The sequence below is a fragment of the Coenobita brevimanus genome, chromosome 8 (assembly GCF_032717465.1).
Source record: "Coenobita brevimanus isolate Jiangsu-jjx chromosome 8, ASM3271746v2, whole genome shotgun sequence".
NCBI lineage: Eukaryota > Metazoa > Arthropoda > Malacostraca > Decapoda > Coenobitidae > Coenobita > Coenobita brevimanus.
This window is the reverse complement of record NC_136961.1, coordinates 32,641,143-32,667,306: the sequence shown is the minus strand read 5'-3', so window position 1 is coordinate 32,667,306 and position 26,164 is coordinate 32,641,143. Positions and strand designations below refer to the sequence as shown.

Below are 26,164 nucleotides of genomic sequence, written 5' to 3'. Positions count from 1 at the left end.
CGGTGAGCGATGAATGCTTTTTTTTTTAATGCGAGGAAGAAGGAACCAAAGGCCATGAGCCCGTAATAAAAATTCCCTCCAGGAGAAAAACAAAATACAATAGAGAGCCAAATTCAAGATCCGATCATTTCGAGATGCCTGGACACACTGCGTTTGAAAGACTGGAGATCATAGGCAGCAGGAAATACAGACAGAAGGAGAGAGTTCCAGAGTTGACCTGTTGCATAAATGAAGGACTGGGAGTAACGGTTTACTCTTGCATTAGAGAGTTGGACAGAAAAGGGATGAGAGTTTGCTGCTAGACGGGTGCCACGCGCCCGTCATAGAGGTGGAGAAATGCAAGCAGACAGTTCAGAGGAGCAGTGCCTGTAGTATGGGAGAAGGAACTCTCAACTTTGGGATTTATGCCGTCAGTACCTCTCCAAGCACCCGGAGAGTGATGAGTGCTTGGGGAGATGTCCTGTAGTATGGGAGAGGGAACTCTCAACTTGAGGATTTATACCGTCAGTACCTCTCCAAGCACCCGTTGAGCGATGAGTGCTTGGGGAGATGGCCTGTAGTATGGGAGAGGGAACTTTCAACATTGTGAAGGCAGCTGTACTGCTGCATAAGATTTAGTACTCGGTGTTTTTTTAAGTACATCGTTTTGGTGTTTTAATGATTTCGTTGTGTTTTCACGTGTTTTAGTTATATATTTTTGAGTGCTTTAGATCTTTGCCTGCTCTTGTTCTCTGTTGGGGATCTTTTACCTTGATGTCCAGGGGCAAATGATGTTGGCAGTTCCGTTGCCAGTTTCTTTTATCATATTTAATCAGCAATAATAATGTCTGTCGCAATCCTCCATAAAGAATCATAAATAAAATCATGTATTTGGTAGGGAATAATAACAAAGCCCTATCATCGACATTCAGTAGCAGATTATTTAAAAAATGTGAAGAAAGACAGGTGAAATTTTGGGCCTGTACTTTCTTTTGATTCTATATGCATTTTCAGAGTGTGAAAACAGGTGTGTTTCGTGAGCTGGGTGACCTGCTGGACACTGAGCGCGTGGTTTACAACTCCTTCAGTGATATGACGGCCAGCATGAACACGTTGGTCAGGTCCGGCACTCATATACTCTTTGACATCGACAGAAACTTTTGGAATATGATGGGGATTGACTTCTCTCGCACTGGTAAGACGAAATAAGTCAACTGGAATACAGGGGAATCCATATATTAAGCACTCTTTGTCACCGGTTGGAGAACACGCAGCTTTATTGATATGTACCCTGCTTTACTTCATTATTCCCATAATATTTCGCATGTATTAAAATGTCTGCTGTTTCACGTTTGATACCCCGATTAAGTATTGGTATTACAAGGCAACAACCGTCTTTCCGTTCTTCACTCTAGCAAACTGAGCGGCCTTTAACTAGATAATATTATGAGGGTGCAGTGTACACCCATGGGTAAAAGTTCGCTGACAATCCTTTGCCGATGCTGCGTCCAAGCTGCCGCATTTTTCATTCCTCCCACAACGACGGACTTTTTTTCCCTCTTATAATCTATTTTGTTGTGCGGTTCAAATTGCTATCACATAAAGAATTTTTTTCAGTTCCTTCCATTGCTACAATCGACAGAGAAGTGTCGGTGAACTATTCTTCATTGCTGAAGATTTTCAGAAATATCAGTGACACATTCCACCTGAAACAATCCATATTAACCACCTCAATCTAATGACATTTTCTTAATCTTGTTACCCAAGACAGTATTACCCATTCTCAAATTTTTCTTGAATTGATGTAGTTAAATTTATTCTTCGTTACTTCCTAAATCACGAGTGCTTTCTGCTAAGCTGAGAATAATGTTTGTTATTGGTAAGGTGACCAAAGTCCCGCTTTTAGGCGGGGCAGTCCCTCTTTTATTACGTCTGTTCCACTTATTAAATTGCGACTAAAATGTCCCGTTTTTTTTTAAGCAAATTATTTAGCAATTTATTTAAGAGGAGCCTGTGGAGTCACATGGAGAGACAGGCTGACAAATGAGGATATAAAGGAGCATTGTGGTGTGGATGTGGATGTGACACGAAGCGTTAGGAGGAACACACTGAGGTGGTTTGGCCACGTGGAGAGGATGGAGGGTGAGAGACTGACGAGGAGAGTGTATGTGAGTGAGGTGGAGGGGGGGAGAGGGAGGGGGAGGCCGAGCATGAGATGGAGGGATTCAGTGGAGAGGTATATGAGAGAGGGGGAGAGGTGTGAGTTGGGAGCAGGGCAGTGAAATGGCAGGGGACAGGGCGACATGGAGGCGATTTGTTTGTGGCCACTCCGTACGGGATTGAGGCGTCTGGGAATAGATAGACAGATAGAAGATGGATCAAGGCACCCCAGACTAATCCACTAAGCCGAGTCTTGACAGCTCTCCTGCATTTGTTCGGAACAGCTGTGGTCCCAGGGGACATGACCAAGCTCTGTGTCCCCCTTCGATCGGAAATGCCCCTGAATGCTGTGACCCAGATCCTTTGTGATGAAAACTTCTCTGTAATTCCCTGGACTTCACCAATCACTGATGATGGTGCCACTAGGAAACTCCACCTACACAGGTTGCTTGGGAGTGAATGAAAGGCGCAGAGAGCAGGCTTTCCCCACACAGTCTTTTCCCACCACACTTGGTTCAGGCTTACACAGAGACACGTCCTGGTGATGCTATCTTACACAACCTTTTACTACATTCTTGATTACACTTAGCACATCCCTACAGTCCGCACTACAAGTAGACTCCACGAGGCTTCCTCCTCTACCTGTGATCACTCTCCACCCTCTGTTGGGAATTACCATCCTGCTCTCGTCCCAGATATGCAATTGTTAGTAAGCTACTACTCTACAAGTGTCTGGAGTTCTAGTTTAGGTCTAAGTTTCTAGTTATTCAGGTGTTAAGGCATCCCGTGAATGTCACATTTGTTTGTGTAATCTTCCTCGTCTTTTAATTACCTCATTGTTTTGTATAGTACTGTCATGTATTCCGCTTTGGATAATTAGCATTTTCTACCTGTTTTCCTCCTTCCTGCTTTCGTATATAAGGTAGATTTAAGAATATATTTTTGTCCAAAACCCAAATATTCTGCCCTTTTCCTTCCACCATATTGTGTAACTGATTGTTTTGAGTTCACCCTACCTTGTGCACGTGACACTATATAATATATACTGTGTGTGTGTGTGTGTGTGTGTGTGTGTGTGTGTGTGTATATATATATATATATATATATATACATATACATATATATATATATATATATATATATATATATATATATATATATATATATATATATATATATATATATATATATATATATATATATATATATATATATATATATATATATATATATGTATATATATATATATATATATATATATATATATATATAATATATATATATATATAATATATATATATATATATATATATATATATATATATATATATATATATATATGTATATATATATATATATGTATATATATATATATATATATATATATATATATATATATATATATATATATATATATATATATATATATATATATATATATATATATATATATAGGGTGCTCCTTAATTTTCGAAGTTTTACATTTTCTAAGGGCCACCACTCAATTTTGTTCCTCTTGGAACAAAAACCCTCCATGCAAATTTTCAGTCTTCCACTGTAGTATATACTGGTGACCCCAAAACTCAGATGTTCAGGATCTGTGCCGCCTGGGCTTAATACCACGCCAGCGCACCTACCCTTACAATGTAATTATTAGCCCCTCGTTGGAGGGATGTCTTGGGAACAGATCCCTCACTCATTGTTGCCTAGTATGAGAGGTCATGGTTGCCTTTTGAGTGTCATGAAATCACTGACAATGAGAGTTTATGATATGGAACAGGAATTGCCACTGCTCCTCCTCTTTGGTGATGACAGGGAGCGCAACTTTTCTCTCAGCAAGGCTGTTCGTGACTTTCAGTGACTTGATGCATTGCTTGACTTTCTTGTAGCCATCTCGTTCAACTCACATGGATGGGTCATTATCCAGGAACAATTCGAGGAGCAAAGGAAGAACGGAAGTCAGCGAGTGGTGCTCGTTAGAAAAGTATTAGATGGTCTGGACCACACAAAGACCAGCAACCACAAGGCTGTCCATAATCTTGGCTGCTGCAGCATCTGTGTATGACAAGGATCCTTCAGTTATGGTTTTCAACCAGCAGAGCATCCATGGGGAGCAAATCAAGGCTTGTGGCAAACAGACAGTAACTCTACACTCATCCTTCTAGCCTGGCGTTCAACTTGCTATTCACTGGGACAGTAAGTTGGTTGCTGTTGATGCTGGCCAAGAAATGTTCGAATATTTACCTATCCTGGTGTCTGGAAAGGGAGCTGTGAAGCTGCTTAACGTCCCCAAACTGCAATCAGGAGCAGGAGCTGATATAGAGTAGACAATCTTCATTACCCTGCAAGAATGAACCTGGTGGATTTGGTGACAAAACTTGACATAACAGCTAGCAACACTGGAATTCACTCTGGGGCCTGCACTCCTCTGCATTCCCCTGCAGGAAGCATATTAATGGGATCATCATCCAGAGTCTTCACAGTATGCACTAGCAGCATCACATTTGGGCTGTACATCCCTCCCCTCAAGTGTTTCAAGCAGGGATAGACCTCTGTTTTGGCTGATCGCTTAGAACTGCTTGCCAACTTTCCTACCCGTTGCGACGAGGTCATCATCTTCTCCCATCTTCAACTCACTGCCCAACAGTCACAGGAAGATTACTGGGAGTTGCTTGAGCTCACAGTGATCATCGTTAGTGGAGTTCCTCCTTGTGGCTTCCACATTTTGTGGCCTGGCACCTATTACCTTGTCCATGGGATAGCCAAAATCATCTGCTAAGTCAAGATTTACCTCTTCTGTAGGCAGTTGAAGCTCAGTGTGAGAGAGCTTGCCACATTTGAGTGGTTTGTCATGTTTGCCATCATGATTTTTCGTCCCATTCTGGTTCACAGCACCAGTTGCCGCATCTGTTTCTCTGAACAACCTGAAGTTTCTTCAAGACATCCTGGACTACATTGACTTGGACTTCTCATCCACTGCTGTGCAGGTCTTCAGTCCCCATCGCTGATACCTCTCTGAGGAGCTGGTCGGCCAGGCATTCTTTGACGAGCCCCTCAACTTGGAAATGAAGAGGGCCATGGTCACAGCTCTTGAGGACAAGGAGGGTGGTCAGCTTGAGAAGAGAAGGATTCTTGAGCTTTATAGTGGCTGTCATTCGAGTGATGAACCTCCCTCATTTCGTAACAAGCACCATTCGCTGCCTTCCGTTCTTCCTTGACTCCTCCAATGGGTTCCTGGATGTCAACCCATCCACATTGGTTGAACGAGATGATTACAAGAAAGCCAAGCAATGCGTCCAGTCACTGAAATTCACAAACAACCTCGCTTAGTGATGAGTTGCACTCCCTGTCATCACCAGAGACAAGGAACAGTGGCAATTCCTGTTCCAGGTCAGAGAGGCTGATTGTCAGTGATTCCCTGACACTCAGAAGGTAACCCAAACCTCTCATACTAGGCAACTGTGAGTGGGGAATCTGTTCCCAAGTTACCCCCAAACACGGAGCTAATACTTACATAATAAGTGGGACCTATGTGTGCTGGCGGGGTATTAATCCCAGATGGCACAGAGTGTGAAATTCTCTCGTCTCTGAGGCACCAGTAAATAATACAGTGGAAGACTTAAATTTTGCATGGAAGGTTTTTGTATCAAGAGGAACAAAAGTGAGGGGTGACCTTTAAAAAATCTACAACTTCGAAAGTTAAGGACCATCCTATAGTGGAAGAACAAGATTGAGGAGATGGTAGGGGGATGAATATAGTTTTGAACGGCGAGTTGTTTGAGAAGGTAGAGTGTTTTAAATATCTAGGGTCACATGTTGCTGTGGATGGAAGAATAGATGCAGAAGTGAAGTTTAGAATAAATGAAGTAGGAAAGGTGCTGGGAGGAATGAAAAAAGGGTTTAGATGTCGTCTGCTTAGAATGGATGTAAAGAGAAGGCTGTATGAGGGTGTTGTGGTACCGACTGCGTTATGTGGGGCTGAAACGTGGAATATGGGTGTAGCAGAGAGGAAAAGTTTGAATGTAATGGAGATGAGGTGTCTGAGGAGTATGTGTGGAGTGACGCGTATGGATCAAGTGCGAAATGATGAAGTGCGAAGAAGAACTAGAGTTGTTCGGGAGATGGCTGGTAGAGTTGAGCAGAGGGTGTTGCGATAGTTTGGGCATATGGAGAGAATGGATAATGAGCGATTGGTGAAAAAGATAACAAGATCTGATGTGAGAGGTGTAAGGCTGAGAGGAAGACCACGAATAGGATGGATGGACAGTGTGAAGAGAGCGCTGGATGCGAGAGTGATGTCTGTTGTGCAAGGAAGAGTGGCTGTGCATGACAAAAATAAATGGAGAGAAATTGTGAAAAAATAAGTGATTACGCAGCCCTAAGGGGATATTCTCCCGCATTTGGTCTGGTCAGCTTTCAGGTCAGGTGCGGGTAAGGGGATGGGTCTGTTATGATGTGGCAGGGGTAAACCAGCTCTGCCGTCGGGCCCTGCCGCGGATATCACTGATTGCATTGCGCAGTTGACCCTTGTGCGGTGTGGTGCGGTGAGGATCTGTCCGTTCTCCCCTTTGGGGCTAAGATGCAAATGAATGTGTTTGAATGGATGAGTAAATTGGGAGTGTGTCGTCCTGTCTCGGCTACCTCCCTTTCCTTGGGGGAAGCAGCCTGGGTATATAGCATAGATATAGATTTCTCTATAATGTTTTATTTACGTGATTGCTTATTAGATTATGTAATTTTCTCTCAGTTTGTATGCTAAATAATTTAGAGTGCTACATAATGTAAGAAAACTCTGGATATTTTGGCTGTCTCCAAGTTGGCAACTGTTGCTTTCCCAAGAACCTAGTATATTATTTTAGTATATATGGAGCTTGTACAAGGATGGGGAAGAGACTGAAGCAGTTCACTCTGTTTCATTTCAGTTTGAGTGTAGTTCAGTATCAGTGCAGTGTCAGTCCAGTTAATGAAGATTGTATGTCTCCGGTACTCGTCAAAACTGTGAAGTGTAGTTGGCAAGCATTAAGTGTAATTGCAGTTAGTGAAGATTGTATAGCTCCGGTACTTGTGAAAACAGTAAAGTGAAGTTGGCAAGCATTAAGTGTAATTATCTGGAAAATAAAGACAGTGAATTTAAGAAGCCTGTGTTTATTTACAACGCCTAAGTTGGTCTTGCATGCTGTACACCGAAAGGCTGACCATAATAGAACAACTCACTGGCCAACGTCTTTCTTATACTGAACTACTGTTGTTGGAGCCTGCGGCAGCGTGGGACGAGGACGTAATATATATATATATATATATATATATATATATATATATATATATATATATATATATATATATATACAGAGAGAGAGAAATAGATAAATATCTATATAGAAAGATACTGTATACAGATAGATATAGATATAGATATGTGTGTGTGTGTGTGTGTGTGTGTGTGTGTGTGTGTGTGTGTGTGTGTGTGCTTACCTACCTAATTGATCTTACCTAACTGTATCTTTACATGAATGAGGGAAGCTCGTACGGTCCCGTGTATTAAATCATTTTAATCATACATATCCTAGAATTTATGAATAGTTTTGGCACACATTATTTCATTCGGTAGTGCATTCGACTAATCCACTGCCCTATTTGGGAAACTAAATTGCCTTACATCTTTTTCGCCTCTCTTTTATTGTAGTTTTTTGCAGGGTCCTCTTGCTGATGCTTGCCCACAGGTTATATATTCATTTATGTCTGTTTTCCCTTTACCTGAGATGCTTTTATATAGCATAATCAGGTTTCCTCTTTTCCGTCTTTCCTGTAGTGTTCGTAGAGTCAGTTTTCCTAGTCTTTCTTCATGGCTTAGAGCGAGCAAGCTTGGTACCCATCTTGTAGCTCCCCTTTGTACTTTTCCAATCATATCTATGTGTTTTTTTGAGATGAGTATTCCAGACTACTGATGCATACTCCAGGGTTGGTCTGATGAATGATGTTATTATCTTTCTCAGCATGTCTTCATTTATGTATGTGAATGCTATTCTCATATTAGAAATATTAGAAAACAGTGTATACATTTTTTTTTTTTATGTGTCCGACTCTGGGCATAGGCTTCACAGCCTGCTATCAAGGCCCAGCAGTCCTCCTACATACCATACACCTCTACATGTCACCACTTCGGCGCTAACACCCACCGTCCATATTGAATACATGCTAGGGCTGTCTCATACAGGACTGGTGTATTGGTATTAGCGGGGGTATTTTTACGACATATCGGCGGGTCTTCTGGTAGATCAGTAAAGCCTGATTTAATGAAATTCAAATCCTTAAACTGTTCCCTGCCCCAGCCGGGATTCGAACCTGGGTCCGTTAGGACTGCAGGCCACCTCTTGTTCCGTACCTTCTCACTGATATGGTATTTCTTCACTTTTACCAAACTTAATTACATGACACTTGTCCACATTAAATTCCATTTGCCATCTATGCCTCCATCCTGAAGCTTATTTGTTCCTATAGTTCTCTGCAAGAATCTGTGTTAGTAATTTTGCTTTGTATTTTTGCATCATCAGCAAAAATATTTAGATAGCTTCCATTTCTAGTATTACTGTCTATGTCATTTATATATACCAAAAGCATATATGGTGGCAGCACTGAGCCCTGTGGAACTCCGCTAGTCACTTCCTTCCATGATGAGTAATTTCCCCATAGTACTGTTCTCCTTTCCCTTTTTCTGAGAAAATTCTGCATCCAACAGTACAGGTTGCCTTGAACTCCTCCTTGATGTTACAGTTTTCATAAAAGTCTTTGGTGAGGTACTCTGTCAAATGCTTTCTTAAAATCTAAATAGATACTCTCCACTCATCCTTTTCTTTTCTGTAATGTTTCTGTAACTCTATCATTGTAGCTTAATAGATTAGCAACACATGATTTTCCCCCTTCTAAAACCTAACTGCCTTTCTGTTACCACACTGTGTTCTACTAGATTGTTTACCCAAACTTTTCTTATCAGCTTTTCTAGTATCTTACTTATAACACTGGTCAGTGATACTGGTCAGTAATTGAGTCGATTCTGTCTATTCCCTTTCTTGAATAGCGGAACAATGTTTGCTTTCTTCCAAATATCAGGTGGTCTACCTTGTATTAAGGATTCCTTGAATATTAAATATAATGGTCTACTTAACTCTTCTGCACATTCATGTAGCATCCAACCTGAAATTTCTTGTGGACCATATACTTTTCCTTTGACTAATTTACTTAACTCTTCCTGTACTTCTTGTTCGGATATTTATAGATCTGGTAATATGTGTGGGCATGCATGTTCCATTATCATCTCTTTCAAAATTACTTCCTTCTGTACAAACTGATTGGGAATTTTTATTTTGTGCTTCACAAATATCTTCCTCTTGTGTATAGATGATCCCCTCGTCCGTAATGGACTGTATATTATCTTTAACTCTGGTTTTGCTTAGGATGTAGCTGTAAAATAGCTTAGGTTGATCACTACTTTTATTTATAATGTGTTCCTCAAACTGTCTTTGGGCGTCCCTCCTTATCCTTGTATAATAATTTTTTGTCTGTTTATAGTTATTTTATGCCTTCTCACTATTGTTTCTTCTGTATCTGTTCCACAGCAAGTCTCTTTTTTCTTTTGATTTTTTACATTCTGTATTAAACCATTTCTTCTTTTTAATCTCTGTTTCTTTGTGCTGAGAGATATAATTTTGGACTTCTATTTCACAAAAATCACAGTTATCTATATATAACATTTAAATTTTGTCCTCTAAGCTCCTTTTCCCAATCTATTTCTACGAAGTACTTCTTCAGGTCATGGTAGTTTCCCTTTTTGTAGTTTAGACTCTTTTTGGAACTGTGTGTGTGTGTGTGTGTGTGTGTGTGTGTGTGTGTGTGTGTGTGTGTGTGTGTGTGTGTGTGTGTGTGTGTGTGTGTGTGTGTGCCATAAAATCCAGGTGAAGGATATCGACACGCTTCTGAAGCTATCCACTCAATTATTAACCTCATCTACACATTGCCAAAAGATATTTACTAAATTCCATAAAGTTCAAAATTCACCTAGCCTTACGGAAGGGAATAAGTCCAACGGAAATATATTTTTCATATAATAAAGCTGCCACCAGACGAAATTATTTAAGCTGGGAAGACCCTCTGTTAATAAAGAAGTAAATAAAGGTGATATCTGACCCGTCCACTTTAAAACATTTCAACGAAGCTAAATAAAATCGCCTGGAAGTAGCAACAATAAAATTGAAAATAAAGCTCTCTGCCTAAAGGGAGTACCATTAAAGTAACGATTTTATTTTTTCTTAATTCAGGAAGATGTGACTTCTATCTGGCCCGGAGTTCCTACTTCGTGTACCAAGTGGCCATCATGGCTAATAAAAACAGTCCTCTCATCCCGGCCGTCAATCAAGTGTATGTACCCAGATTTGTGTCATGTTCTAAGTCCTCCGTATTTGTCTGTCTATTTGTCAGTCTATCCATTTATTTATCCATCTATCTCTTTTACCTATCTATCTGTCTTTTAGCTTTTAACTTCACCAGCTGAATGGTGTACATTTTATCAACCTTCCGACACAGAATAGTATCAATTTCGGCTAAGCGCCTGACACCGTTGTGCTGGATTCAGGCTGTGTGTGTGTGTGTGTGTGTGTGTGTGTGTGTGTGTGTGTGTGTGTGTGTGTGTGTGTACTTTAAATTCTTGGGTATTCGATGGATTTGAATGAACCTTCCCAGGTGAGTTCTGTTGGTTACGAGGAAGGTATTCCACCATACACATTTTGCAGCCATGATTTTTAAAAGGTCAGGTCCCCCTCACAAATTAAGAATCCTCAGAAGTAGTGGAAAGAAGGCAGATAATTATGGCTCTTACATCATGGTACATGACGTACAGTGTACTCTTACCCATAATTCTATATTTGGGGAGCATGGCTCCTAATGATTCTTGGGGGTCAACATCAATCTCAAAAGTAAAAACAATCAGATGCAGGGGAAAGTGAGGTACTGGATTTCAACGAAGCTTCTTTTGTCAGTTCATCTGGTTGTTCTTCCAGTATATAAATTTCTCCATCATTTTTTTTTTTAAGGGGGTGTGCCCCCATCATCGTTTTTTTTTTTTTTTCCCAGAAGTACATACACTCAAGAACATAAGAAGAGAGGATAACGGCAGTAGGCTGATTGGCCCAGACTAGACAGTTCCTAGAAGAGTAACTGAACTAGCAGAATGAGATAAGGATAGCAAAGAAGGCTCTCCCCCGCCCTACAAACCCTCCAGCCAAAGCCGTAAAGAAAAAGTCAGAAAGGACACCATGCAGTATAGAAAATCTCGAGTGTACGTATTATAGGAAAGTATGAAAGGAGAAAAAGAGAGTATCATAGTGTCACCTGAAAAGGAAAAAGAGTGAATTGTACTGGTTATGAGAATTATTTTATTTTACACCCACCCCTTTTTTGTCATATACTTATCTAGACTACGCTTGAAATTCTCAGTGGATGGGTTAACAGCTACACCACTCGGTAGCATATTCCATTCGTCTACTACTCTATTGCCAAATCAGTTTTTACCTATTTCCCTACTAAAACATAATTTGTCTAGTTTAAAACCACTACTTCTAGTTCTATCCTGTATGCTCACTTTAAGTGCCTTGTTAATATTTCCCGTACTTATTCCCTTCATCCAATCAAACACATAAATTCTGTCTTCTCTTACTGTACGCCTTGCTAAAGAGTGCAGATTTAGTCGTTTTAGTCTGTCTTCATATGAAAGGATCCGAACATCATGTGTCTTTTTTCTTTAATTCTTCTATGTACCTGTTTTTAAAGAATTCATATCCATTCTATAGAACGGACACCAAAATTGCATGGCGTAGCTTAAATACTGCCTTACTAATGCTAGATAAAGTTAAAATATTACTTTAGATGTCCTATTGCTCACGCTTCGTGAAAAAAATAAAATCCGAGGACTCTATTTGATATATTTTTTACATTAATACTCTGTTGCCATGGTTTGAGGTCTTTACTCACCATAACTTGTAGATCTGTCTCGCATTCCGATTTACTAATTTCTGTTATCTAGGTATTTAATATCTCCGATGGTATTGCCTACGTTAAGTACTTTATATTTTTCAATGTTAAATTCCATTTGCCAATTTATAGACAATTTGGACAATCTCCTAGACAAACACTAGTAACGTTTGAGGGGTTTTCGGTAGAACAGACATTCTAAACAAATTTAAAGTTAATTTCTTCGTAATCGCTATTACCAAGTTGTCCACAAACATCTCTATTGCTAACGATGTTTTCTTTATTTCATAAAACCAAATCCAGTATATTATTTCCCCCTACTGGCCTCCCTGATATACTGATAAAGGAAATCATCCTGTACTACCTATAGAAATTCCTCTGACTCTGCATCCCCTGTCTGATTTCGCCAATCTATTCTTGGCAGATTAAGATCCTGTACCATTATTACAAACCTGGACTGTGACGCTTTCCTAATTTCCTCCCAAAGGTATTTACTATCTGCGCTACTTAATTTTGGAGACCTGTAAGTAGCTCCTAGACTAGTTTCATACTGTTGTTACTAATTTCAACCCAGACACTTTCCGTGTCCCTATTTTCTTTAATGCCGCTTTTTTTAAGAGTTTAACCCGCCCCGTCCTGGAGACGTGAATTCACGTCCTCACATGATGTGCACTCATATCCCGGAGACATAAATTAATGCGGCAACATTGCAAGGTCCCTAATTTGCACAATTTTCAATTTTTGCGAGTGATTTTTGGAATGTATAAACGGAACACCTTCCTCAACAAGATGCCAGGCAGGGACAATGCCTTACCAAGCATGACCTCCTCCCCCCCCTGCTTGACCTTTTCTCAGCAATTCACCTGTTATCAGTGACCTGGCTAGTAAAGCAATGTCATGCCACTGTATGAAATTCAGGGCCAGAGTGATTCCCCAATCGATGACAATGTGGAGGACAAACATTAGAGGAAGAAACAGTCAGAAATGATGATCAGGTAATGTGGCAAAAAAAGGTCAGGAATGGTGATGAGTGAGTGAAACAATGCTTATAATGCCTATATTACCGTTTGAAAACCGATATACTCTCGTACTACATATAAATTCGTACCAAATAAATAAATACCATTTATGAGTGGTGTAGAATAGTTATCCTCCCACAGAACTCGTTTTCTTTGCAGCCAACCTGATAGAAAACCCTATAAGGTAAGGAGGTACTCCTACCTGGATCGAGTATTTTAAACCTCAGGTGAGCGATTTCTCTATGAATTTTCGATGTTTCTCACCAAAAGTGGATGTTTGAGCCAAAAAAAAAAAAGGTCCAATAATGTCGGGACTGAGGTGTACCACTGCCCAGATAACGCTGGGATGGGGCTGGTTAATGAATCCTTTACATAAATAGCTAACCCACACCTTTTTCTTCCCAGATGGTTTGACACAAAAATATTACAGCCTTTTATCTGATATTCTGCTAAAAATTCCCGAGTGTCTGTATTCATCCGTTTCACTAATAATGCCAATGTCTATTTTCTCTGTATGAAATAAAGCCCTTAGTTCATCCATTTTCTTATGTAAACTCTTGCCGTTTGTGTAGTACACTTTCAGATAATTGCGAGTAGTTATACCTCTACTTTGGTATTTACTTTCTTTTTGTTTTTGTTAATAACTGGGAAACTCTTTACTAAAATAACAATTTTTTGAACGTCACATCGCTTCTCTATCATCGTTTTTAATGTCCTTTATCATCACCTTCTCATTTTGAGGTGCCTGAAATGATGTATCTACACTAACAGTTAAACTGTTTGTCTTATTTTTGCAAGTCTCGATGCATCTTTTTTTGTTTTATGTGAAGAAGAAGCAACCAAAGGCAATGAGCCCGCAAATTTGATCCTTCCAAGAGAAAAACAAAATACAAGAGAGAGCCGAATTCAATATCCGATCATTTCGAGAAGCCTGGACTCATTGCGTTTGAAAGACTGGAGATCATAGGAAGCAGGAAATACAGACAGAGGGAGACCGGTCCAGAGTTGACCTGTTGCATAAATGAAGGACTGGGAGTAACGGTTAACTCTTGCATTAGAGAGCTGGACAGAAAAGAGATGAGAGTTTGCTGCTAGACGGGTGCTATGCACCAGTCGTAGAGGTGGAGGAATGCAATGCAGACAGTTCAGAGGAGCACTGACCATTGAAGTAGTGATAGAAAAGAGATAAAGATGCAACAGTGCGGCGAAGAGACAGAGGTTGAAGGGAGTCAGTAATAGGAGGAGAGTTCTATCTATCTATCTATTGCCAGACGCCTCAATCCCGTTTGGGGTGGCCACAAACAAATCGCCTCCAAGTCGTCCTGTCCCCCGCCATTTCACTGCCCTGCTCCCAACTCACACACCCCTCTCTCATATACCTCTCCACCCCATCCCTCTATCTCATCCTTGGCCTCCCCCTCCCTCTTCCCCCCTCCACCTCACTCACATACACTCTCTTCGTCAGTCTTTCACCCTCCATCCTCTCCACATGGCCAAACCACCTCTGTGTGTTCCTCATAACGCTTCCTATCACATCCACATCCACATCACAATGCTCCTTTATATCCTCATTCGTCAGCCTGTCTCTCCACGTGACTCCACAGGCTCCTCTTAAATAACTCATTTCCACTTCTCTCACTCTTGACTTGTGTCCTTCTAACAATGTCCAAGCTTCACTTCCGTACGTTAGAGTTGGTATCACAATACTGTCATGTAGTAACTTTTTCACTTCCATGCCCACTTCCCTGTTTCTTATCACTGCTTTCAAAGAACCAGCAATCTTTCTTCCCTGCTGTACCTTTTCATGCACTTCACCCTCCAAACCTCCATCCTTACTCATCACACTACCCAAGTACTTAAACGTACTCACGTTTTCCAATTCCTCACCATCCAACCTCGCTGTACATTCACTAACTTCACCTCTCTCAAAGACCATCACTTTACTCTTCCCTACATTCACCTTTAGATTCCGTTTCTTACACACTCTCTCAAACTCATCCACCAAGCCTTGCAGCTCCCCTTCGTCTTCACTCAACAACACAGTATCATCTGCAAACAACAGTACAGGGAGTTTCCAAACACTATCCTCTCTCACCAGGGCCACTCCAACATCCACTACCCTACCTTGTACTTCTTTTATTACCCCATCCATGTACAGATTGAACAACCATGGAGACATGACACATCCCTGTTTCAACCCAACTTTCAAAGAGAAAAATTCACTTAGTTCACCATTCACACGCACTGCAGCCTTCGCACCATCGTACATACTCTTCACAGCATTCAACAACTTCCCATCTACTCCATATACTCTTAACACTTTCCACAATCCTTGTCTATCCACCCTGTCATATGCTTTCTCCAAATCCATGAAAGCTGCATGCAACTTCTTTCCCTTCTCTAGAAACTTTTCCACTAAAGATCTAAGAATGAATATCTGATCTACACAACCTCTTCCCTTCCTAAAGCCTCCCTGTTCTTCTCCAACTAATTTCTCTGTTCTTTCTCTAACTCTGTCTATAAGTATCCTACCATACACTTTTCCTATTATACTAAGAAGACAAATGCCCCTATGATTACCACACACTTCTTTTTCCCCTTTTCCTTTGTACAAGGAAATAATTATACCTGACTTCCAATCCTCCGGGACTCTACCTTCCTCCCAGGCCAATCTGCACGTCTTTCACATCCATTCCACTACTATCTCTCCCCCATGCTTCAGCATTTCACCACACACTCCATCAATTCCTGGGGCTTTCCCCGATTTAACTTTCTTCATTGCTTCCACAACTTCTATCCTACTGATTTCTTCCTGTCTTCTCACCTCCCTCCTTCTCCCAGCCATTCCCCAGCCACTTATACTCGCATTACTTCCATCCTCTACGTTCAACAATTCCTTAAAGTGTTCTCTCCATTTTTTTTTTTTTTAATGAGACGAAAAGCCTTTGACTCCACCCTATTGAGAAGAGCTGTATGTGGGGAGCCTCCTCACACATGAGAATTATACCCCACACAGGGGCGGATAAAACCCCTGTATAGAGTCAACAATTGTGCATCTAACCAAACCTGATGATAATGATTTCAGAGTGAAGTAGTTACAACTTTCCGTACTTCTTTCGACCACCAAAAAAAAAAAAATAATAAATAAAAACTAACTTCTTATCAATTATTCTAGCTAAAACAGTAACTCCCTGCATACTGAGTCCCATCCCAACTTTACATGGCACTCCACTCATAAAACAAGTTCCAGCTGTCTATGAAAGGTATTGCATTAACTTTGCAATACCTTTCAAAGTGGCAATTAAAACCTATTGTCCTGCTCAACCATTGCGTTCCAACCCCCTTCCTAGGAAAAACACCAAGTGCTACAGACAGGGGCGGACTGGCCATCTGGAGCACCGGCAGAATTCCCGGTGGGCCGGTCAAACATTGGGCCGATGGGCTATTAAAAAAAAAAAAAAAGAAAAAAAAAAAGTTCCCGCAATTTACCAGCTACTTATGACCTAGGCTTCCATCGTCCCCCGCTCCCCTGACAATTCGCTATCTCCATGACTCCATCATGGTCTGTAGGCTGCGTGTGCTGGTTAAACGACATCCACATTTTAAATGAGTAAAAAAGAATAATTTCCTCAAAGGTAGTCTAAGTACTCACGTATGCTTTCATGCCAGTTTAATTTCGTTTAATTCATCTGTTCAAATTATGCCTCAGGCAGTTATTTGAACTGCTAAACTGGAGTGAAACAAAATTAAGAAAACTGGCATGTGCCTAATTTAATAGAGTATATATATATATATATATATATATATATATATATTGGAAGACAGACTGGGTGACGAAAACCTGCTGGATTTGTGTGTCTCAGTGTCTGTGTGACTTGAACTGACCGTGCTGACTGCTGACCATGGAAAGTCAATCCAGTAATAAACGCAAAGGTGGCGTTGAAAAATTAAGAGACAAGAAAATAAAGTCTCTTAAGGCCGATGCAGCCAAATGTCGAAAATTAACAGACATGTTCGGTAGCAGCAGTGCAGCCAGTGCTGCTACTAGTAATGCCTGTGACGTACGTACCAATGGTGATGACAGACAAAGTGCAAAGTACTGCCCCGTGCCAAGGCCGAGGATGAGGTCACAGAGGTAGTAAGCGTAGGAGAAAATATTACTGGAGCAGTTGCTGCAGAAACCCTCAGAGGTCGAAGCATAGAAGAGGCTACAGCTGAATGTGAGCCTAGTACAAGCAAAGTTTTTGCATGGGGATTGAGGCCTGCCGTTGATGGGTTAGCTAACAGTGGTAGGCTAAAGGCTAGCATTGCTTGTTTGTTAACTAAACTTGTAGACTACGAAACAGCCACAGCGTACCAGGTACTGGTATGTGTATTAAAAAAAAAAAAAAATACATTCACCAAAAAACAGATAAGAGGTATCAATATTACATCTCATATTTGTGATCCTATGATTAAAAATATGTATTATGAATAATATAATAAGTAACATATAACAAACTACATATAACTGGTAATAATAGAAACTGAGATTAAAAGCTATATATAACATTAACTAAATGTGCGGTAACTAGTAACTAGTTACCCAGTTCACTAGGTCAACATAACTGTAAATTAATAACTAACGAATACCTTGAGATTCATATAGAAACTTCGTTTAGTTTGGCTTTTCGTTCAGTACAATGCCCTTTTCGCTGGTGTCATTGAATATTACTGATATTTAATCATTTATTGAGCATTGACAATATTTCTTGGTGACACTGAAGTGCTTTAAACTAAAAATGGTACAAAAACGTGAAAAATATGAAAACACTTGTCAGCCCCACGGTCGAGTTTCTAGCCTAGCAAGTTTGAGTTGGTCGTTACACGTTACGGTAGTCACGTGGCAAAATATGAATTGAAAGAAAACGACACAGCAGTAAGGGTAAACGTAAATATATATTGGAAATGTCCACCCTCCTTTCTTTTAACCTATTTTCTGTTCTTATTTGACTCAAACCCTACTGCATTATGTGTGTGTATAGGAGGGGGTCCCCTAAAGCATGGGGGACAATAGACACATGCCTTATGTGTCCAATGGAAAATCCTCTACTTCACTGGATACGGTATTGGCGGGGGCCCCTAAAGCATGGGGGACAATAGACACATGCCTTATGTGTCCAATGGAAAATCCTCTACTTCACTGGATAAGGTATGGGAGGGGGCCCCCTAAAGCTTGGGGGACAATAGACACATGCCTTATGTGTCCAATGGAAAATACGCTACTTCACTGGATACGGTTTAACAAAAGGAATTGTTCACTGATTTTTGTGGGTCACATTGTTGGTCACAGTACCTCCTGGGTCACAGAAACTCACAGCACCTGCCACCTGTTCACAGTAGGCTGCTGGGTCACAGAGTTGGGGAGTGCTGGGCTAGCCAAGCTCTTTCTGTAACAGTGTGGGATAGCCTATACTAGTACACCATGTACTGAAGTGGACTGTCTTATCTTTACAATTAAGGCAGAAAATTACCATGTTAACTAGACGAGGAAACTTTGTATGCAGCAAACATTTTACTTTCGGGATTATAATTATCATATCAGCATAGGCTACTAATAATTATCGCATCAGCATAGGCTACTAACACGGAAAAATTTTGAATGCTGGTTATATAGTGTTAAAACTTTGAATATTTTTAATGATTATGCTTTCATTCATAAGTAGATTGACAGTAGGCCCAATTCTTGATAACAGTCATTAATAAGACTATTCACTCATTCATGTGTTATAGGTTGACGATGTCAATAGGCCCAGATCAACTGCAGTAGAGGAACTAGTCGAGGAAAACAATGATGCCACCTAAGCCTTTGATTGCTTTAACTGACCCAGGTTAGATGACCTACTGTTTTTTTAGTTTCCACCCACAACAGAAGAAAGTATTCTTTTGCAAAGATGACATCAAAAGAAAGTGGCTTACATACAGTGTGGGCAGTCATACATTTTACTGCTCAGTTTGCAGGGCATTCGGGAAGGCCATTGACAGCAGTATTTTCATCATTGGAATGAAAGATTGGAAACATGTTCATCAGCGTGTAGAGGAGCACGAAAAGAACAATGCACACAGAAACTGTACTGAAGCATATTTTCTAAAGGCATCCAAAGCAGACATAGAGTTTGATGAGTCGTAGTCAGATGCCAGCCCACAGAGAGCAGGTGCGTAAGAGGCACCAGGTGCTGAAGCATGCAGTAGATGTAGTTAAAGTCATTGGCAATAGGGGGCTTAGCTACAGGGGAATGCATTCAGAGGCAGCGTATGCTTTAGATGACACAGGTGTTGATCATGGTAACTTTTTGGAGCTTATAACTCTGCTTGGAAAATATGATGTGTGCTTGAACGAACATCTGACTGACTGTATAGAAGAAAGCAAGAAACTCTGTCACTCTGGGGCAAGAGGCAGAGGTTCTCTTAACACTCTTCTCTCCAAAAATATTGTCAATGCAGTTGTCACGAGTCAGAACGATTTTATATTTAAATAAGCTCGTGACATCAAACTTTTGTGGGAAACCGCGAATTCTAATGGAATCCCAGTATTTATCACTCAGTCAACCGCCATGTATTCACCCGATCGGGAGTGTTTTCAGAACAATTTTTCACTGTGTCATAAGTGATCATCTGTGCGCAACTTTAGCACCTCCACTGAGTGATTTGTTGTGGGCGTGTTTCGCTCACTTCTAGCCGTTAGCAAGTGCGGCTCGACACTCGTCTCTCTCTTACGATTTGAACTCAGTCAAGATTTGAGCGCCATGGAAGCAGGTTAGCAGCACGTGTGTGGTAGCATCCTTCCTCAGCCAACGCCCAGTTCCTGCCGCCGCCGTTGTCCAGTTCCTGAATTCCCACCTAGCGTGATTTGGCGAGAGGCTCAGCGTGTGCAGCGTCCTTCCTCAGCAACAACGCCCAGTCATCTGCTTAGTCCACTTTTCTTACCAGTATTTTCTTTTTGTTTAACCTAGGTTTAAGAGTTTAGCTTTTGAGTGAGCGAGTGAGTGCGATCTCCTTATTTTGAATTCATTTTGAAACATGTAATGTAAATTTAATTCATTGTAATCAATAAATTTAACAGTTCTTTTTCTTGAGCTTAATGTAATGTAAACTCGTATTTTATTTTCCATATTAAGCTTATTCTAGTTGCAGCTCCTAGTTTGCATAAACGTTTTGGATTATTAATATCTGGTACTTAGGCCAGTCCTTTTGTATTAGCTTAAAATCCGTTGTGCAACCACGAGTTAATTGCACCAGCAAGAGCCTGTTTATCATTAATAGCATTAGATATTGACTGTCAGGGGTGGAGTCACTTTCTCCAGAGGCCAACAGTACTAATAAACAGCACGTGTGAGTGATTAGTCTCTGCTGTGTACTGTTGAGAAAGTTTATAAACTCTCGTCCTTAGAGAATCGGCGAAGTAAGCCGGATAAAGTAATCATTGCTTGATTTTCACAAGTCAATTCTTTGTCCTGTTCTCAAGTATCAGAGAATATTATTCTTTAATATATCTTAATCATAAAAACCCCATGACAGCAGTCATTAATACAAGACATCACATTATCCAGGACTCCATCTCTAGTGACGTTAAGGAAACTGGAGTGTTCTCAGTCCAGATTAACACAACCCAGGACATAACTTCTCAGGACAAGTGTACAGTCATTATCAGATACGTCACAAATGTTATACATGAGAGACTTGTTGCAGTTATGAAATGTGAGGCATCCACTGGCGAATATTATGTGTAGCTGCTGACTGAAGTCATTCAGAAACTCAGCCTGGACATGAGCAGATGCATTGGCAATGCTACAGATGGGGCTTCCAACATGCAGGGCAATACGGTGGTTTCTTTGCCTTACTTTCAACATACTTTCCCAACCAAGTCCACATATGGTGTTATGTGCATGTTCCAAATTTAGTGTCAGCTGACACAACAGGAATGGTTTTGGCAAGTGCCTCACTGTTCTCTTTACTGAATGACATTGCTGTGTTCATCCAGGGGTCCTACCAAAGGATGAATGTATGGGAAAGACAAAGCCAAAGCACTCACCACCAGCGCCTCCCTCCACTTGGAGAAACCCACTGGTGGGCAAAGGATGCTGCACTGAAGAAGGTCTTTGGATTCTTTGGTAACCCAGACAAAGCTCTGTACATTGATGTACTATGTACACTAGCTGTAATACAAGGCCAGGCAAACATCAAGACCACTGCAAGCGTTAAGGCCAGAGCACTGACTGAAGCACTACTCAAATACGAGACCATACTTACAGCTCAAATTTTTTTTTCCATATTTGAGCAACAACTCCTCTCTCCAAATACTTGCAAACAGATGGCATGGGCATTCTCTCTGCATACAGAATGGTTATCGGAACACAGGAGAGTCTCAAAGGAATGAAAAGAGACTTTGACACCATCAAGAAAGCTGCAGACACAATTGTTCAGTGGGCGAATGACAAACTGCAGGCACAGGAAGAGGAGACAGAGCTGAACCTTGAGGTTGAGGCCAGCTTGCCACAGAAAAGGCCAAGAAAAAAGAAAATCTTGCCTGGTGAGATGGCTCATGATGAGACATTCACAGATGCAGAGAGGGCCTATAAAGTTGAGGTCTACTATCAAATCATGGACACTGTCACTGAGAGCCTCCATCGTCGTTTCCTCATCCATAGGACGCTTTATGCTGACTTAGCCCTTCTGGACCCCAGAAACTTACCTCAAGTTAGGGCCAGTGGGCTACCACAGTCAGCTTTTGAAGAGGTCATCAAATGCTTGGTGAAATTCAACGCAGAGCAACAGTTGAAAACGTGCAGTGTGAGCTGAAGAGTCTGGCTTCACAGTGGGAGAGGCTGAAAACCCCTGCACTGGAGGAATACAGCATCAGATTAGTAAAAGAAACACAAAAGGGTGGATCTGATGGAGTGAGAATGATGCACAAAAGGATCCCTTTCTGCAAAGACTGTGCAATATGTTGTTATCAGATACTCTGGAGGTACAACTTGTTGACAGATGCTTACCATATCATAGGCCTAGGATACAAGTTCTTGCACACCCTGTCAGTCACGCAGGTAACTTGTGAGAGGAGTTTCTCAGCCCTGAAATACATCAAAAGTTGACTCAGAGGCACTCTTTTCAAGGAGCACCTAGAGATATGCTAATGGCAACTGAGAAAGACATCCTAATTGCCTTTGATACAGATATGGTAAGAGACAGAATTGCAGAGGAGTGTGCTGCTGAGAAAACTGCTGACATACTGTATTAGAGTAAGACACTCCTTTTTCGGTGTTAGAATAAGGCTTTCTACTTTCCATGAGTAAAATACAATAATGTCCCTTTTTTTAATTTTCTGTTGAACTGTGTTGTCTGTAGGAGCACTGTCTACTAGGCTACTTTGACAGTATATATGTGTGTATTAATGACACCATCTAGTCATCTACTGCTTTGATTCGGTGTGTGTGTGTGTGTGTGTGTGTGTGTGTGTTCTTACCTAATTGTATCTTTATAGGAATGAGTCAAACATGTACTGTCCCGTGTCTTAAACCATATTTATCGTACATATCTTTAAATTTGTGAATTGTTTTAGCACACACTATTTCATTCAGTAGTGGATTCCACTGATCAATTGTTCTATTTGGGAAACTAAATTTCCATACGTCTTTATCACCTCTCTTTTTATGCAGTTTTTTGCAGTGTCCTCTTGCTGATGCATCCCCATAGGATATGTAATCATTTATGTATATTTTCTCCTTCCCTGATATGCATTTATATAGCATAATCATGTCACCTCTTTTCCTTCTCTCCTGTAGTGTTGGTAGATTCAGGTTTTTTAGTCTTTCTTCGTAGCTTAGATCCCTTAAGCTTGGTACCCATCTTGTAGCGGCCCTTTTAACTTTTTCAATCTTGTCTATGTGTTTTTTGAGATGAGGACTCCCGACTACTGATGCATAGCCTACTCCCGGGTTGGTCTGATGAATGATGTTATTATCTTTCTTAGCATGTCTTCATTTATGTATGTGAATGCTGTTCTCATATTTGCAAGCAGTGTATACATGTTCCGTACCTTCTCGCTGATGTGGTCAGCCAGAGATAGTCTGTTAATGATAATCACACCTAGGTCCTTCTCTCTTTCTGATGTGTGTAGGGTTTTATTTCCTATTTTATAATCCCACTGAGGTCTTTTTCCACTTTTACCAGACTTGATTACATGAAACTTGTCCACATTGAATTCCATTTGCCATGTATTACTCCATTCATGAAGTTTATTTAATTCTTCTTGTAGCTCTTTACAAGTCTATGTTGGTAATTCTCCTTTGTATTTTTGCATCATCTGCAAACAAATTTAGATAGCTTTCATTTCTAGTGTTACTGTCTTTATCATTTATATACACTAAAAACATGATTGGTGCCAGCACTGAGCCCTGTGGAACTCTGCTGGTCGCTTCTCTCCATAATGAGTAATTTCCGCTTAGTACTGTTCTCATTTCTCTTTTTATGAGAAAACCTTGCATCCAACAATACAGTTTGCCTCGGATTCCTCTTTGATGGTACAGTTTCCATAAAAGTCTTTGGTGTGGTACTCTGTCAAATGTTTTCTTGAAATCTAAATAGATACTGTCCACCCATCCTTCTCTTTTCTGTAATGTGTCTGTTACTCTGTCATAGTAACTCAACAGATTAGTAACACATGATTTTCCTTTTCTGAAACCAAACTGTCTTTCTGTTATTATATTGTGTTCTTCTAGATGATTTACCCAAGCTTTTCTTATAAGCTTTTCTAATACCTTGCTTACAACACTGGTTAGTGATACTGGTCGGTAGTTGAGTGGATTTTGTCTATTCCCTTTCATGAATAAGGGAATAATGTTTGTTTTCTTCCAAATATCAGGTAGTTTACCTTGTCTCAAGGATTTCTTGAAATTTTAAGATAATGGTTTACTTAACTCCATTGCATATTCATGTAGCACCCAATAGGAAATTTCATCAGGACCATTTGCTTTTCCTTTGTCTAATTTACTTAACTCCTCCTGTATTACTTTTTCTGATATTTGTATGTTTGGTTGTATGTGTGGGCATGAATGTTCCACATAATCCCTCTAAACATTTTTTTTTTGTTCTGTAAAAACTGATTGGAAATTCTTATTTAGTGCTTCACAAATTTCCTTCTCTTGTATATAGGTGAGTCCCTCATCCGTAATGGATTGAATTTTATCTTTTACTTTGGTTTTGCATCTAATGTAGCTGTAAAATAGCTTAGGTTGGTCACTACTTTTATTTATGATATCCTCCTCAAACTGTTTTTGGGTTTCCCTCCTTATTGTATAATCGTTTCTTGCCTGTTTATAGTTGTTATATGCAGTTTCACTATTGTGTCTTCTGTATCTGTTCTACAACAAATCTCTTTTTCTTTTTTCTTTTTTACATTCTGAATTGAACCATTTCTTTATTTTCTTTTCTGCTTCTTTGTGATGTGGGATGTACTTCTGGACTCCTATTTCATAAAGTTCACAGAATTTTTTATATTGGTGATAGTCAATACCCTCTTCAGGCATAAAATGATCCACAGGTATACATGGTGAGTGATGAGAAGGGTGGGTGGTAAACTAAATGAAAGGAAGACAATGATTGATTACAGTATGTGTGTGTGGATGAAAGGATGCGAAGATGTGTAATGGATGCAGGAGCTTATAGAGGTTGGGGGAGTGGACTTTCTGACCACTACTTGGTGGTGGCCAGAATTGGGATTCAAGTAAGATGGAGGAATAGAAGAAGGGAAAGACGAGAGGAAGGAGTAGTTGCAAGGAGAGTGGAAAGGTTACAAGAGGATGAGAAAAAGGCGGAGTATAAGAGAGAAGTGGAGGAACGATTGGGCAAATATGAATTGGAGCAGATGGGAGACGCGGAAGGTGTGTGTAGGATATTTACAGAAGACATGTGCAGCATGTGATGTGGTGTGTTGAAGGAAGAGACGACGGAGGGGGGTGCAAGGAACACCGTGGTGGACTGAAGAGGTGAGACAGGCTGTGGCACAAAAGAAGAAAGCATACAATGAATGGATGAGAAATAGGGGCGTGGAAGAAGTTGAGAGGCGGAAGAGAGAGTTATATGTAGAAAGAAAGAGAGAGGTGAAAAGATTAGTAAGAGAGAGTAAGAAGAGAGTGGATGAGGAATTTGGAAGGAATTTGAGTGTAAAGTGGAGGGACTGTAAGAAAATGTTCTGGAAAGAGGTGAAAAGAGTAAGACAGGGTGCAAGTGAAGTTAGCAGGGGAGTGAAAGATAAAAATGGTAGATTACTAGTGGAGAAGGGAGAAAAAGTGAGCAGATGGAGAGAACACTTAAAGGAATTGTTGAACATAGAGGATGGAAGTAATGCGAGTATAAGTGGCTGAGGAATGGCTGGGAGAAGGAGGGAGGTGAGAAGACAGGAAGAAATCAGTAGGATAGAAGTTGTGGAAGCAATGAAGAAAGTTAAATCGGGGAAAGCCCCAGGAATTGATGGGTGTGTGGTGAAATGCTGAAGCATGGGGGAGAGATAGTAGTAGAATGGATGTCGAAGATGTGCAGATTGGCCTGGGAGGAAGGTAGAGTCCCGGAGGATTGGAAGTCAGGTATAATTATTCCCTTGTACGAAGGGAAAGGGGAAAAAGAACTGTATGGTAATCATAGGGGCATTTGTCTTCTTAGTATAATGGGAAAAGTGTATGGTAGGATACTTATTGACAGAGTTAGAGAAAGAACAGAGAAATTAGTTGGAGAAGAACAGGGAGGCTTTAGGAAGGGAAGAGGTTGTGTAGAGCAGCTATTCATTCTTAGATCTTTAGTGGAAAAGTTTCTAGAGAAGGGAAAGAAGTTGTATGCGGCTTTCATGGATTTGGAGAAAGCATATGACAGGGTGGATAGACAAGGATTGTGGAAAGTGTTAAGAATATATGGAGTTGATGGAAAGTTGTTGAATCCTGTGAAGAGTATGTACG

General features: G+C 40.5%; 1 protein-coding gene across 1 annotated transcript in view; it reads left to right on the top strand.

Annotated features, from left to right (window-relative positions):
- The window catches only part of LOC145407385 (uncharacterized), a 138,899-nt gene that overhangs the window by 84,457 nt on the left and 28,278 nt on the right, over positions 1-26,164 (top strand). The window contains exons 10-11 of the mRNA XM_080278324.1: positions 994-1,174; positions 10,452-10,551. Of these exons, the coding sequence (XP_080134450.1) occupies positions 994-1,174; positions 10,452-10,551 (281 nt within the window). The remainder of the gene's footprint in view (positions 1-993; positions 1,175-10,451; positions 10,552-26,164) is intronic.